The sequence below is a fragment of the Podarcis raffonei genome, chromosome 7 (genome assembly GCF_027172205.1).
Source record: "Podarcis raffonei isolate rPodRaf1 chromosome 7, rPodRaf1.pri, whole genome shotgun sequence".
NCBI lineage: Eukaryota > Metazoa > Chordata > Lepidosauria > Squamata > Lacertidae > Podarcis > Podarcis raffonei.
In genome coordinates, this window is record NC_070608.1 from 54,180,524 (window position 1) to 54,195,807 (window position 15,284).

Sequence of the window (15,284 nt, forward strand, 5' to 3'; positions counted from 1 at the left end):
CAATACCGCAGCCTGGGCAAGCTTGCTTGTAATAGCTCTGTTTATTTCAGTGGAATTTGCTTCCAGTTAACTGTCCACATGACTGCAATCTAAATGCAAGAGTGTCAAAATACAGACTGCAGCATTGCAAATATTCAGATTTAATATAGTTAACACAGAAGTACCTCTGATTTAGGAAACTTGATAGACCCTGCATACAAATACATTAAATGAGAAACAAAAGGGATTAACGGCTCATTTTTATAAGCACCATGGGTGACATTCAGTATTGTGCATTTCTACTCCCGTGTGGTCCTTGGGGCCCTCAAGAGAAGATTTTGGGGCATGGGATGGAGGGCTATAAGGGAAAGAGAAGTCCCACTGTGCAAACAGAAATATGTTGTGCAATTGGATAAGTGTCATTGGCTGTCACCCAATGAGCATTCTCAATGAACTTTCCTGTACATGGATGGGTTCCAGGTACCATTTCAGTGTGCAGAGCAATTCCTGTGGTTCGGTCTGAGCACCTCTGGCATAAAGTCTGACATAAAAGTCCTCTGTTAATGCTAATGCTCACAAATTAAAACAATAAAAACCTGGCCAGAGTGAGAGGACCAGGGGGAGATGAAAACCACTGCTGGGCTGTGTGTGTGTGTGTGTGTGTGTGTGTGTGTGTGTGTCTAGTCACCCAATAAACAACTCAGTAAGGTTTGAAGTTCATTTAGACCCACTAAAGCCATTTCCCCTTCTTTCATGTGAAACCATTTTTTTAAAATCTGAAATTTAGCAAGAACTTCAATGTAATGGAAGAAACGGGGGGGGGGGAGTGTTATTTATTTATTTTTTTAAAAAAAACTCTTAATAAATAAATATGCATCTAAACACAATTTGGTTATCACACAAGCCACATACAGACAATATTAGGAAAATGCAGCAAAAGAAGCAAAAGGCTTCAAATATAGAAATAATCAAGGCACAACATAAACGTGTATGTATGTGTGCACAAATTAAAGGTCCTGATCCTATTACTAGAGCCAATCTGGTCCAGGAGCATCTACAGATGAGAACAAGGATTCTAGTAGAAAAGTACAGTTTGTGGCATTTTGTTAGTGGTAGGCTGCTCTCAGACATTCTACAGCATAAACGGATACCATTTGCCTTTAATACACCACATGGGTGCCCCATCATGCAGCACCCATTGGCCCTATAACATTAAGTCGGGATAATGCAGTGACAGCTTTTCTGTAGCAAGTGCCCAAGTCAGGGGGAAAATGACCTGGCAGAAAGGATAACTGCAGCACGTGTCAAGCACTGGATGTTGTGACATCAGAACAAGCTGCTCCTTACTACATGAACAAATATGAGCTAAATATGTATATGCCTCACCTTCAGAATATCATAATTTAGACACATAGAAATGCAACACACATTTGCAAAGGTAATGAATATTCCATGGATGAATAACAAACCAAAAAATGTCCTATAATCACAGTCTTACTTACTTACTTACTTACTTACTTACTTACTTACTTACTCAGAGGAACATTACCATGAAGGTTCAACTCCAAAAGGGTTTGGATGAGGACAAATGAATTTATTCTGCACTCCCAAAGCTATAAGGCATCTAGAATAGATACTGCAATGCACTCCATGCATGCACAAAAGGTGCACACAATGTCACTGCTCCCCTTGATTCAGCAGAGGCTATGGAGCACCTCAGCAGGGCATGGCAATGTAGACCTTCCTGGGATAGAAGCCTTAGCCTAGGAATGGTGCCAGCCCAGGCACTAGTAAGTGTGTAAACTGCCCCGGTGAGTTCCCTGAATAATGATGCAAATTGGGGTGATTCAAGTCAGACTCCCACTTTCCTGGATCAGATAGTAACATTACCAAGATGCGTTGAGCTGTATCAGGGAGTTCCGCACCTTCTGAGTAGCTCTTTTTATAAAAAGCTAAAAGCACAACCTTTTTTCCCCTCTTCTGTTATGAGAAAAGAAACTAAGATTCAGAAATAAACCTTGTAACAACTTCTCTGTCTTCAAATGCCTGGCTAGAACTTGCTGGTGTTAAAAGTGGGAGGAAATGCAATCACAGGAAAAGGTTGGCTTGCCACAAAATCAACCTTCCTTCCTTCCTTCCTTCCTTCCTTCCTTCCTTAAATATTGCTGTCCAGTCATGTTTGTAATTTCAGATGAGCTCAGCTATTTTCAAAACTACAGTTCAAAATTAATTTGTGCACTTATTTGTTCACATTCTTACAGTTTACATATTATCTCATTGTTGTTCAAACATTACAAGTTTTGGGTTTAGACCCAAAAGGATCACAATACTGACACTGATCCTAAGATGTAAAATTTGAAGGTCCAAAGCTCAAAATCTCTAGAATTTCCTAAATCCTCTGCAAGTCCTCGGGAGCATACATGTTTGCTTATATTCCTATGATTTCCTAGCAGTTAAGCCTGCTGTTGTTCATATGTTCCACATATCTTTTCGTTTCTGATGAGAGGCAATATAGTTGACTATACAGTATGCTGACATTCACATCAATGAAGCCAAACAGAAACACAGATGGTTTCCACCAACTGATGGAATTGAGAATAATAATGTGCCATCTGAGGCCACAGCCTTGCAAATTCCAAGAGGGAGAAACCAAGATAAAAAGAAATCTGATTATTCCAGATGAATAAGAGTGATCAGCTTAGAGCACAGCCTCACTCTGTCTGGATCTCCACTGTCTGCTGCACTACAAAATTGACTCACTGCAGAAAATGGCTCTGAGCAACAGATGCCTTCAAAACATCTGTCTGTGTAGACAGAAGGAAACTGAATTCCATGCCATTTGGGAGGAAATTATTGCAACAAGACAAAATGCCCACACCAGTGGGCCGCCTTCCCAAAGTAGAGGTAACTTCAACAAATATCCCACCAACATCATTTCCTCTAATACTTCCAGTAAAATGCTAAAGTATTAGCAAAATAAAATGCATGCACTGTGCGATGTCTGACATCAAGCTAATCCAGATCAGAATCAGTCTAAAATATCTTTTTTTTAAAAATGATATTTATTCAAAGTTTCAAAAATACATAAGTATGAAAAAAAGAACAGAAAAATACAACAGAAAAATATATCAAAAAGAAAATACAAAAAGAAAAAACAAGAAAAAAGAATACTAATCCCATATTGCATCTTTTCATTTGCTTGTTTCTTGGACCTCCTCACACCTCCCTTTTTGTATTCTAGCTTAATTCGTTGTTTCAACAAATTCTTCCCATATTTCTCAATTTTTGTTTAAATAATTTATCTTAACAGTCTATCTTGTTTATTAACTCAACATATCCTTTCCATCTTTTGCTATATTCTATTGTTCAATTTACATTAATTTCTTTAACCTTATCTTGCCTTAAAAGTCTTAAAATTCAAATTTTAAGCCATATTTCTACATAACTCCTTATATACTTTTTACTAAAGCCAATTGGTTCCATTCCAGCGTAATCCCTGATATTTCATTAGTGTTACACTAATTCCAAAAATAGAAAGATTTTTTCTTTTTATAGACTTTTTCTTTTTCTCTAGTTTTTATCCAACGTCCCTTCTTCCTGGTCTCGGGTTATGTCAGTCCTTTCTAACCATTGCATCCAGTCCATCAATCTGGTGATCTTATGTCCGAGGCCCTTAAGTCTCTTCTATGCCCCTTCTGCAGATTTTCTTGTTCTTGTTTGTGCTTACGCTCTTCTTTGTCTTTTGTTGGTTTCTTTCATAGTTTCTTTCTTTTCTCCTTGGGGAGTGGGTCTCCGGGGAATTCCAGCCGGTAATAATCTCCATTTTCCTTTATCAAACTAGCCCATTCCCCGCAGTCCCACTCCCCGTCATCGTCATTGTAATCCAAAAAGTGGTTATCCAAAAGGTAATTGTCAACCTGTTTCATAGTCCCACCAGAATTAAGAGCTTCCTTGACTCCAGACGCTTCCAACGATTTCTGTCCTGACACCCCATTCCCAGGTTTGGGACAATGGAAACTTATATTCCTTTACTCTCTCTCCTGCAGGCTTAAACAGTCAAATCCCCCCCCCCCTTTTCTCCTGCTTCCAAGGGTGTTTTATTGGTAGTAGATGCAGGAAATTTCAATCTTTAAGACAACTTTCCAGGCTATTAGATTGCAAGGTTTTTGCTTCAGTCTGATTACAAAAAGCGGAAGGCGGACTTCCTGTTTAAACCTTCCCGCTTCAGAGCCTAATTCACAAATTTCTTAATCCAATTTTCCGGTTTTACTCATGGGTACTTTGTTTAGAGTCCAATTGTCATCAGGAAAAAGTCAGTGCTCTCCGGCGATGGCTGTGCGGCTTCCCTCCGTGAAAGTAGCAATCGGTTCGCTGCACCGCACTGCTCACCCCACTTCGCTCCGGAGCCCCAAAGAGGGGGTTTCCCTGCGAGTAGGGGAGGCGCTCTTGGTGCTCTGCCAAACCCCACGTTCCCAGGCTCCTCCACCTGGGATTTCTAGCGGGTCCCTGCCTTCGCCACGGCGGGAAGACCCAATTTCCACGGAGCCCGTTCCTCCGGTCAGAGGAACTCCGCCATTCGTTGATGGCGCTGACCCGGAAGTGCCCCCCAGAATCAGTCTAAAATATCTATCAGCATCATACAAGCCTGGCATCAATGAAAATAAGAAATAATTATCAGTTTCCACACAGGCAGATAGATTATTTCACATATTTACTGGGCCTGTATTACAATGGCATACCCTTCCCCTGTTGCGCTTGGTGGAGCCTGGTGGAGCACTGATTACCTGACCGTCTGTCACCATTGTTGCTGTGGCATACCAGAAGGGTGAAGGGGAAGGCTGAATCAAATGCAAGGATGGTGGAGTGCAAACACACTAGCAGAACTCCTGGATTGTCACCACAGTAACTCACCCTTCCCAGCATGTCACAGGGACAATGCTGACAAGAGATCGGATAAGCAACAGCACCCTGCCAACTGGTACTGTCCACCCTTCTCTCCCCTCCACACAAAATGTGAATTTCATATATGGAGGCCCAAACATTTGGTGATACTATTTGGGCAATTTTTCTCCTACAAAAAGTAGGGCAAAACTGTAGAGATCAGGCCATTGTAAATAAAACTGGTTCGTATACCTGGTTCACTTAGGACACTGTTGCATGGTGGCAATGGAACTATGTGTACATAAAAGGTGAATTGAAAGTAAGAAGGAAAAATTCCTCCAGCTAAACCCAGACTAGACTGTTTTCCTAACCAAGCCAAATACTTATGAATCTGCATCCCTCAGTTTAGCTCCTGCATTCTTTCACCAGCCTTCTGCTGACCTATTGCTTCTGCTTTGCTCCAAACCTCAATTTTAACATCTTCAATCTGTTCCAGCTCTATTTTAGGATACCCTTGTCCAGAACAGCTGTAGCTGGGAAATTAGCCTAAGCTGGGCATAAGCACCCCTAGTCAAAGAAGCCAAGTGGCAACTTGGAATCCAGGACTCCCAGACCATGAACCTATTCTGTCAGGTGGAATACAACCCATCCCAGAACATGTCATCCACCTAATTCCCAGACATAGAAACCACCCACACACACCAATTCAATATTTTCACAGCCTTTCCTGATTCAGACAGAGAGAGATGTGTGTCATCAGCATATTAATGACACCATGCTCCAAATTACTGGATGATAAGTCCCAACAATTTCATGCAGATGGTGACTAGCATACAGACAGAATTGGCCTTGTGGTGTCCCACAGCGTGAAAGCCATGGAACTGAGCAACCATCTCATACTACTTTGTGGTGCTGACCCTGCAAGTTGGAGCAAAATTATTATAATACAGTGCCTGCAATTCCTATGTCCTTGAGTCACTCCAGAATGATACCATGGTTAATGGTGTCAAAACATGCTGAGAGGTCAAGGAGAACCATATACCCTATATCTTCCCCAACAAAGGTCATTAATCAGGGTGACCCAGGCTGCTTCAGTGCTAAAACCAAACCTGAAAGGTGACTGGAATGGGTCCAGATTACTGCTTCCTCTAGGCACACCTGCAGCACCCCTGGGCCATGTTGGCTGTGGCTGACTTGCAGTCCAACAACTGGAGAATCACAGGTTACCCACTCCTGCCTTAGGTGAAGCTCCTTAGTTCTTTCTAGTGATGGAAAACTTCCCCTAATCAAAGACAGAATTTGGCTTAAAAATTAAATGGCTTCATCCAAAATATACCAGTTGTTTCACATCATATCCCAAGTCTATTTCAGAGCCTGTTGTGCCCACAATGATGTAACTAAACACAGTGCGGTGATCCCTACTGCTGAACATCCAGCAGCCCGCTCACCCACCCATTTGCTTGCTTGCCTTCTACCAAGTCCTTTCTCATTTTCACTGACCTTTAATTTGCTTTGGTAGCAATGGTAAGAGGCAGGAGGGAAGTCTCTCCCCCCCCTGCCCCCATTCCCGTGGCTGCATGCCAAATTCAATTAATTCCTGGCAACAAGGTTTTTCGAGTGTTATTGATATGAATAATTTCTCACAGTAGCTCCATAGCCATTGAGCCACATTCCCAACATTGGTGTTCCTGTTGCTTACCTGGACAGGGTAGGTGACAGAAAAGGTGCACCATCTGGGTATACGAGTGGCAATGGTCCCACTGGTGCAACCACATACTCATGACCTTGTCACTCCAATGTCAAGAGGGCAGCTCTGCACCACTGCACACCACTACTGATTTCTCAGCACTCTCTGCATGTGGCACACAGCCATTACAGCATGGCAATGTATTAGAAAGGAGGAGAGAGACTGATTCCCCTTCACTTTCTCTGCTGAGAAAGCAAGAGCAGGGGTTGTGTGTGATTGTATAGGAGGAAGGCAGCGACAGTTTAAATTCCTCTCTGTTTCAGATTTAAATGAGGGCTGAAAAAGAACGCTCAGGGTTTAAATGCTTGCTTCATATTGAAGTGAGCATACAAGTCTACGTATATGCACCTTCTGAGTTGTGCTCCAATAATATTTGGATCAATCACTAGTTCTTTCTTGCAGTTCTTTATCCTTTTTTGTACATAAAGTGCTGGCAAGTAGCTATCGTGGAAGAACTAACTACTTGTATAAAGAGATCATTTACTTGTGCTGTGTAAGCCAAAATAAAGTTCACATCCACAGAGACAATTCAGCAGATAGTCCCTGAAACCATTTTTAAGGACATATAAGCATTTAAATTGTACTTGCAGGCAGATCACTACTATCTGGGGATTTAAGGAGAAACTTATACAGAACCTAGAAATGGAAAAATGCAAAAGACTGAATGAAAACACTCGCCCAAAATGCAGAAGTTTAAGTCATAGGCTGACTTAAAGCATTTACAATTAATCTTCCGCTCTGTGATGGGTCAAACTGCTATTGCTGGGACTCAGGCTGCTTTAATCAAATATTACTGTGTGCATTCATACTACACACCTTTATAAACATGAGGAGTCCCATAATCACGAGGAGTCCCATAATTTTGTTTCTATGCTCCTGCTACTTATAAGTTGACTTTTAGTTTCAACTTCCTCACTTGGAAACAAAGAAAAACAAATGTGTTGTCCCACCTAGTTACTGACTACAGCTGGATCTACTTTCCATCCATACTCAGTGGCTATGGTTCTTGTGCACCATATAAAGAGTTTGATCCACCACAGCTGCTATGCATGCCTTCAAAACAGTGTAGAACTGCTCCTGTTCAACCCAAACTTGGATCCATACCATTATTAGGTATCCCTCCTACTTCAGGCTTCTGCCCCAAGGTGAGTGGGGGAACAGTTGCCCTTGAGAAGGAGAAGGTGGTGGTAACTGAAGGTGTAGGGAGTGTTTGCTAGATATAACAGAGTTCTTCCTGGTGAGAAATAAGTCAGGGAAATGGGATTTGTACTATACAGTCTGATGATCCCTGGAAGGAAAGGATGTTCCTGAGTATGTTGTAAGCATCTTTGCCAGTCAAGGCCTACTATTTTGTCTCTATCAACTCTTCCTTACCACCAATAACCCCTCACCCTTCTCAGTGATAATTCCCCACAGGTTGCCATATGCCCTCTTTTTTCCAAGACATGTCCTCTTTTTCATGAGTATGTAAAATGAGAGTTGCCACAGTGACCCATAGTTAAAAGTAGAAGTCTGCAAATGTGTCCTCTTTTTTGCTTTTCAAAATATGGCAATCCTATGGGGCAGAGTCGGCTAGCAGTGTGGACAAGCCACATTATGAACTGCATCCAATTTCAGAATGATATGGACCCAACTCATAATGTGGGGAAGCTTTCTAGTTCCTCTTATGAATTTCTCGACTCTGAATTCACTTGTGCACAAAAACTGGACACACCTTTTTGATGGAGGCTGCTAGACTGGAGTGCTAAACAGAGTTGTCTTAGATGCAGCTGGATTTGGCAACCTGTAGTGCCAATGCAGAGGCACGTTCAATTGCCACTATTTACTATTGCTATGAGGTCCTTTTCAATCCCTGCTGAGATGCAGGTTGTTGGACTTATTAATAAGAAAGGTACTTGAAAGGTCTAAATGACTGATGCTCAGTCAAGTAATGATACATAATTAAGATTAGGTACCTTTTAACACCCTAATAAATTAGGTACCCTTAAACATCCTAGTCATGTGTGGACAGTTGAAAAATACCTAAGTGCAGACCTGGTATTTGGAGCAGGTGCTATAGATTAAATAACTAAAAGAACTTATAAAATAGCATAAATTATCAAAAGCATATCCCTCTCAGAACAAACAATATTCCTCCATAAATCTACAAAACCGCCATAAATTCCCACTTATTCCTCCATAAATCTACAAAACCTACTGAATGCCATTCAGTCCTTTGAAAGTTGCTGCACTGCAGTCTGATTGCAGTGCACAAATTAATATATATATATATATATATATATATATATATATATATATATATATATAATGAGATGGGGAAATACTTCAATACTAAACTTGACTGCAAATCTCCATTTTAGCCTCACAAATTAAACCAGATGATTTGACAAAAGGCATAATTGGTCCACAGCAATTAAGATTAGGAAAATCTTTCATGGAGGCACTTAATTGAATGCATGCTATTCTTTGGATCTCAGAATCCTTTGGCAAAACATTTTGCTTTAATAGACAGAAAGGGGGGAATTACTCCAGCAGATTCTGCCTTTATAAAAGGCAATGTTCAAAGGAAATAGGAACAGCATAAGTAGCAATCCAAAATATTTTTACTAGTAATGTTCAAATGCTATTCTGTTGAAATCATTTTAAAACAAACTAATGACATATTTCCACTTTTGTTGTATGGAGTGCATTAGTGCACTTATTCTACTATCAACAGCATAAAGGCATTAGGTAAACTCTAATAAGCCTACCAGTAATCTGTTCACCAAGTGACTAAGCTTATTGTGTGCAACTTCCATCCTTCTTGCACACAATAAAGATGCTATAATGGAGAAAGCCAACATGTGGTGAAAAGTTTGAACCAACTTGGCTATTGTGTGATCATAATATTCCCTGCATGAAAAATATAGTTACATTATCCAACATTTTCATCATAAAAGGAAGATGATTACAGCTTTTTCAACCATTATAAGCCACTCTATAGCAATAAACAGAAATAGTGTGTATTAAAAAATGCACTGTAGAAAGCCAAGAATAAATTCAGAAAAAGTGCTGTTTTCTGTTTTTTAAAAAGGAAAGGAGAACACACATATTTCTATTTCCATTAAAACTATCTGATTAAGTTATATCTCTCTACTTTGCCCAATTGGTTGGCCAATACACACACTGTTAGTCCAAGTGTGGTTTGTTTGAAAGTGCACCCAATAAAGTGACCACAGTCTCTTTTTTACCAACAAGCTACAAGTGAGGTCAAGGTTTCTTATTAGTTTATGAATCATCACTTATTTTTAACTATGGTTTGGCATTATGCATAAACACAACAGCCTTTTTCAATCATGGTTTGGCCACCGCACCCCAGACACTTGCCAAGGTACAAAAGTACAAGGCAAGATCAACTGGAAAACTAAGCTTTGGAGAAACAACCCATGGCTTGTTTGCTTGTTTGTGATACAGTTCACAGTTTGCTGAGCAAACCACGGCTTTATGTTAAGTCTGAATACAGCCACTGCCTTAATATTAAAACCATGTTATGCCATTATATCACCAAATTCCACTCAGTATAAATACCAAAATATTTCCTCCAAAATAATTAGAGGTTATACTCACCAGGTGTAAAATTGTATCGTGCAGAAAATCCCAAAGATTCAAGTTCACCATCAGCAAAAAATTTAATCCACAGGAATCTACCACTGGATTTTATTTTGGGTGGGTTTTGTTGTCCACAGAAACGACCAATTATTGGGGAAAATCCAAAAGGTCCATCCCGCACTTCAATATGATCAAATTTACACTCCCACGAAGGCTCTATGGAATATTTTTCATCAAAGTGTAACTCAATACACTGTCTTGGGGCAGCTGAAATTTAAAATTAAAACAAAACCATTAGTTTTATAGTCTATGTTTGCTTTCAAGTGCAGAGTCTGTCTGTCAACTATCTGACACAATATATTCTTAGGGTTTGTTTGGTTTTTAAGGAAAAGTAACTTAGTTTATGTTCAGAAGCTACAATGTTTGGAGTAGACAAAATACATTTCACATTATTAATTTGCAGGATCTGTTGATTTTCCTATGAAACTCTATTTTGTTTTTGTTTGGTTTGTTTTTTTAAACCCTACTGGATTTTATGTTCTGGGACAACACTTAGCATCTTATAATACAACCATCAGGAAACTAAGAACCCAAAGCTTTCTGTTCATGACCCTGTGCTTGCTTGAGCTCTTCTCATAACAGCAGAGCAACTTTTCTAGCGAGCTTTGACAAAGCAGAGGAGAGGCACCTGCTATAGGAAGTGGTCCTCGGAATTCCTGGTAAAGGTGAATGGAACTCTAAGCATAACCCTGGGCAACGATTCTACAGTTGTTGGCATCCACCTGTCTCAAGAGACAATGGAGTATGCCTCCGGGGATGATGTCAAACTGCTGCATTTCCAGCACTGAAGAGACACCCCCAGGACTCAAGTCTGGGCAGTGTGTATGTAGGTCCTGAGCTCCCCAGATGATGAGGCCCACCTCTTGGCCTTGCTGATGTGGTCCAAAGGAAAGCAGAGTAATACAATTGGCACCAGCTTGGCTGCAGAAGTTGTGAAAAGGAGATGTACAAGGCACCATCCAACTGTCTTAGGGACTCCATTCTGGATTTGTGTAGGGTTTACTCCCTAGACTTTCTTCTCTCAAAGATATTCTGCAAGGCAGTGGAGGTTTAGGACCAGAATTTTCTTTCTTCTAGATGGGCTACCATCTCAGGCTGAGTCCCATCTGCCTCTATAGTAGCACTCCTAATAAAGAACAAGGGCAATGCTCATATATGAAGGCCTAGTCCTTCATTCTATTTAGCAACAGACATGCTGATACTTATGAATGAAAGAAAATGCTACCATAAAACAGACATGTACAAACAAAGCAATTTCCAAATCTGTTTTGTAATCTGCCACCCACCTGCCTGCCCAAATCTAGTAGTAACTGCCTCAGAAAGTGGCAAGTTGTACCTGTCTCTGTTGTGGGACATGCATGCAGGGAACAAGGTCTACTTGTTCAACAGGAATACCAGCTCCTTCTACACATACCCTAAACCTGTTCTGGGTTTAGAGGGCACAGGGGAAGGAGAAGGAGGGAAAGTCCCATTGCACAAGCAGATCTCATTCCACACATGCAACAATTTAGCTGTATCTTGCCCTATGTACATGGTCACCAAAGCACAGCACTGCTTTGGTGCAGAAATTTCTGAATCAATTATAATTTTCAGCATCTATTCTGACTTCCTAAATAATGAAGAATTGGAATTTCACTCCAGAAAGTTAAAGACAGATGTAATACAAAAAGAAAAAGCTCCAAGGATGTCTTCTCAGGGTATCTTTCAGGTATTTGCAGCCTGAATCATTTAGGGCTTTAATGTGAGCACATGAATTGGGCCCAGAAATCAACTGGCACCCAGTGCAGCTGTTTTAAAACAGGGGTTATATGAAATCTGAAGGGAACCCCAGACACCAATCTGGCTGCTGAGGTTTGGACCAATAGAAGGTCCTAAGTCATCTCTAAGGGCAGCCCCGTGTAGTATGTATTACACTAATCCATGGGTAGGCAAACAAAGGCCCAGGGGCCGGATCTGACCCAATCGCTTTCTAAATCTGGCCCATGGATGGTTCAGGAATCAGTGTGTTTTTACATGTGTAGAATGTGTCCTTATATTTAAAATGCATCTCTGGGTTATTTGTGGGGCATAGGAATTCATTCATTTTTTCCCCTTCAAAATATAGTCTGGCACCCCACAAGGTCTGAGGGATAGTGGACCAGCCCCCTGCTGAAAAAGTTTGCTGACCCCTGTGACTAATCCAATTTGAAAGTTGCCAGAGCATGGAATACATTCCCCAGGTCATCTCTGTCCAGCAGGGGCCACTGCTGACCAACCTTCTGGAGCTGAAAAAAATTCATTCCTAGCCACTGAGGCTACCTGAGTCTCCAGTGACTGTTGAATCCAAGAACCCTCCAAAACTGTGAATCTGCCCCTTCCAGGTGAATGCAATCCCATCCCAGGCAGGCCTTTGCTCCGCTTCCTAGACATGAGAATTTGGGACACATAACACCTATGTCTTTTCAGGATTCAGTTTATTGGTCTACATCCAACCCATCGCTACTTCCAAGCGCTGGTCCAACACCTCAGCTGGTTCTCCTGATTCATTTGAAGCAGAGAGACAGAGCTGGGGATCATCTGCATATTGATGACACTTCACTCCAAATCTCATAGTGACAGCTCCCAGAGGCTTCCTATAGATGTTAAATAGCATGGGGGACACCACAGGACAACTCCAATGGCACTGAACACTAGCATTCTATAGCTACTTTATGGAAACAGCCCTGGAGGTAGGAGGGGAACCACTGACCTACAACCCCCTGAGATGCTCCAAAAGGATACCATGGTCAACAGTATCAAAAATCAATGAGGAGAATGAGCAGGGTCACACTCCCCCCTCCCAAATCTCCAAGGCAGTTTCAGTGCCATGATTGAAGCTAAACTTGTCTGAAGCTGGACTGCTACCTTGTCCACTGGGCAATAGATGTTTAACACTTCTGGATCCAGGGAGGTCTTCCTGATCAGGGGGCATACCACCAACTCCTTCGTGGTGAATGGTACTGACAATAGCAAAATGAATTAAGATACTGAAGCACTAATTAATTATACACATTATGTAAATGTTTCACTTTAACTCCTAGAGCTGTTCAGGTTTCATCTTCTTCTATCTGTAACAACTACATTAACACCAGAACCCTACACATGTCCTCTCAGAAGTAAGCCCTGTTAAGTGAATCCAAAGTTAGTGTGAGTTGGACTACAGCCCACGAGGCTTTAAAAAAAAATAGATTAATATTGTTAAAAAATTAATATATTACAGATTTTAACCCCTGCATTTTATGGTTTACCCTGTAGGAATGTTTAAACTATACAGCCATTCACCTCATAGCCATGCTTTGGATTAACAAAATAGATTGAGCTCTGGAGAAGCACTATGTGATGGCTCAAAGGATTATTTAAGAGCTTCCTATGCCCTTTGCCAGAGAATGGGGTCACATGACAAATTAAAAACAAGAAACAGAATTAAATTCCCTGTTTTAGAAAACTTTATCTCTTCATCGCCTAAATCTAAAATAAAAGTTATCTTGCCAGAAAATCCAGCCAAAGTCTCTTTTCCAACAAAATGTGATTGAGCTAAGTATCCTTTTCTTTTCAGATGATTTTTGACTGTTTGTTTCCTGGTCTTCATTTTTACTTCCATTTCAATCTTCTGGTGTGCATGCAGGTGCATCCACAAGACAATACTTCAGATTTTGTTGTTCAGGCTCGGAAGCAGACTTATTTGAGGTCCCATCAGGAAAATTCTAACACAGCATGGATTTTGCACAGATGATCTGTAAGTTGTCATATGCCAAAAAGTGGTCACTTTTTAAAGATCTTGGAGTGCAAAATACATGTGTGGTATTCTACAGTAGACAAAAATACAAAAATCACAGTTGATTCTAATCCTGTTGCCATCAGTGCAATGGACTAGAATTATGTTGCATTGATAGCAACAGCATTAGAATTCTAGCACTTCACCTTCACTGAATTGGAGACCCTGGGCACAAAATACACAAACAATTTACAGTGGTACCTCGGGATGCGAACGGGATCCGTTCCAAAGCCCCGTTTGCATCCTGAACAGAACGTAAGACGCGACAGTGCGACTGTGCATGCGCAGGTTGCGTTTCGCCGCTTCTGCTCATGACGTCATTTTGACCACCTGCGCATGCACGAGCGGCGAAACCCGGAAGTAATGTGCTCCGTTACTTCCGGGTCACCGCAGAGCGCAACCCAAAAGCGCTCAACCTGAAGCATATTTATCCCGAGGTATGACTGTATTTATTTTTTACTCCATTTAAAGTGAGCAGGTACAGCATGAAAGATTGCATTTCGCCTTGACAATACAACACAACTCAGTGGATGGCTACTCAAGATGTCTAAAACATTAACTTCAAGTTTACAGTGGCAGCTTATTTAATAAAACAGAAAATACCACAGTGTATACACCCTCAGATGTGAGAGGACTACCAACATATGAACCAACTTGGACCCTGCATTCGTCATCTGAGGTCTTTCTTCGTGTGCCCCCTTCCATGAGAATTCTGGACAGTGGCAACACAAGAATGAGCCATTTTCTGTTGTGACTCCCTTTGCAGAATGCTTTTCCCAAAGAGGCTCACCAGTGCCATCATTCTATATCTTTAGGGGCAAAAACTTTCCTCTCTAATCAGGCTTTTGGCCTTTAACTATCTGTAGCTTTTATAAGTGGGGGTGGCACTTCGTCTTGGACCTCTGATGCTTCTCTCCTGGCCTTACAAAACCCACCAGACTCTGCTGCCTGATCTGTCACAGATCAAGCACTTTCTAACTCTGGCCATGGCTGGAATCAGAGACCAGGCACAAGTTTTAAATCACAAGTTGGCTGCTCTAGCTGAAAGCTTAAGCAAGCAGTTTTCTTTTCTTTATTTAAGCAGTAGTTGAAAGAGCTGTCCAACTTTCCCTAGCTTGTCTCTCATAGGATCCTGCAGTTCCTACTGCAGTGGATTGTCTCTGCTTGTAATACAACACTTGCAGTTCAGGATGATATTAAGCTGTTCGTGTGCTAACAACCACAGAGGTTACAAAA

The 15,284-nt window shown here is 41.2% G+C and overlaps 1 protein-coding gene across 5 annotated transcripts in view; it reads right to left on the minus strand.

The window, feature by feature from the left end:
- The window catches only part of NETO1 (neuropilin and tolloid like 1), a 104,512-nt gene that overhangs the window by 74,571 nt on the left and 14,657 nt on the right, over window positions 1-15,284 (minus strand). For all 5 annotated transcript variants that reach the window (XR_008331519.1, XR_008331520.1, XM_053396630.1 and 2 more), the window contains exon 4: window positions 10,214-10,462. Coding sequence is in view for 3 of the 5 variants with exons in the window: in XM_053396630.1 (XP_053252605.1) it covers window positions 10,214-10,462 (249 nt within the window). In the remaining 2 variants the exon portion in view is untranslated. The remainder of the gene's footprint in view (window positions 1-10,213; window positions 10,463-15,284) is intronic.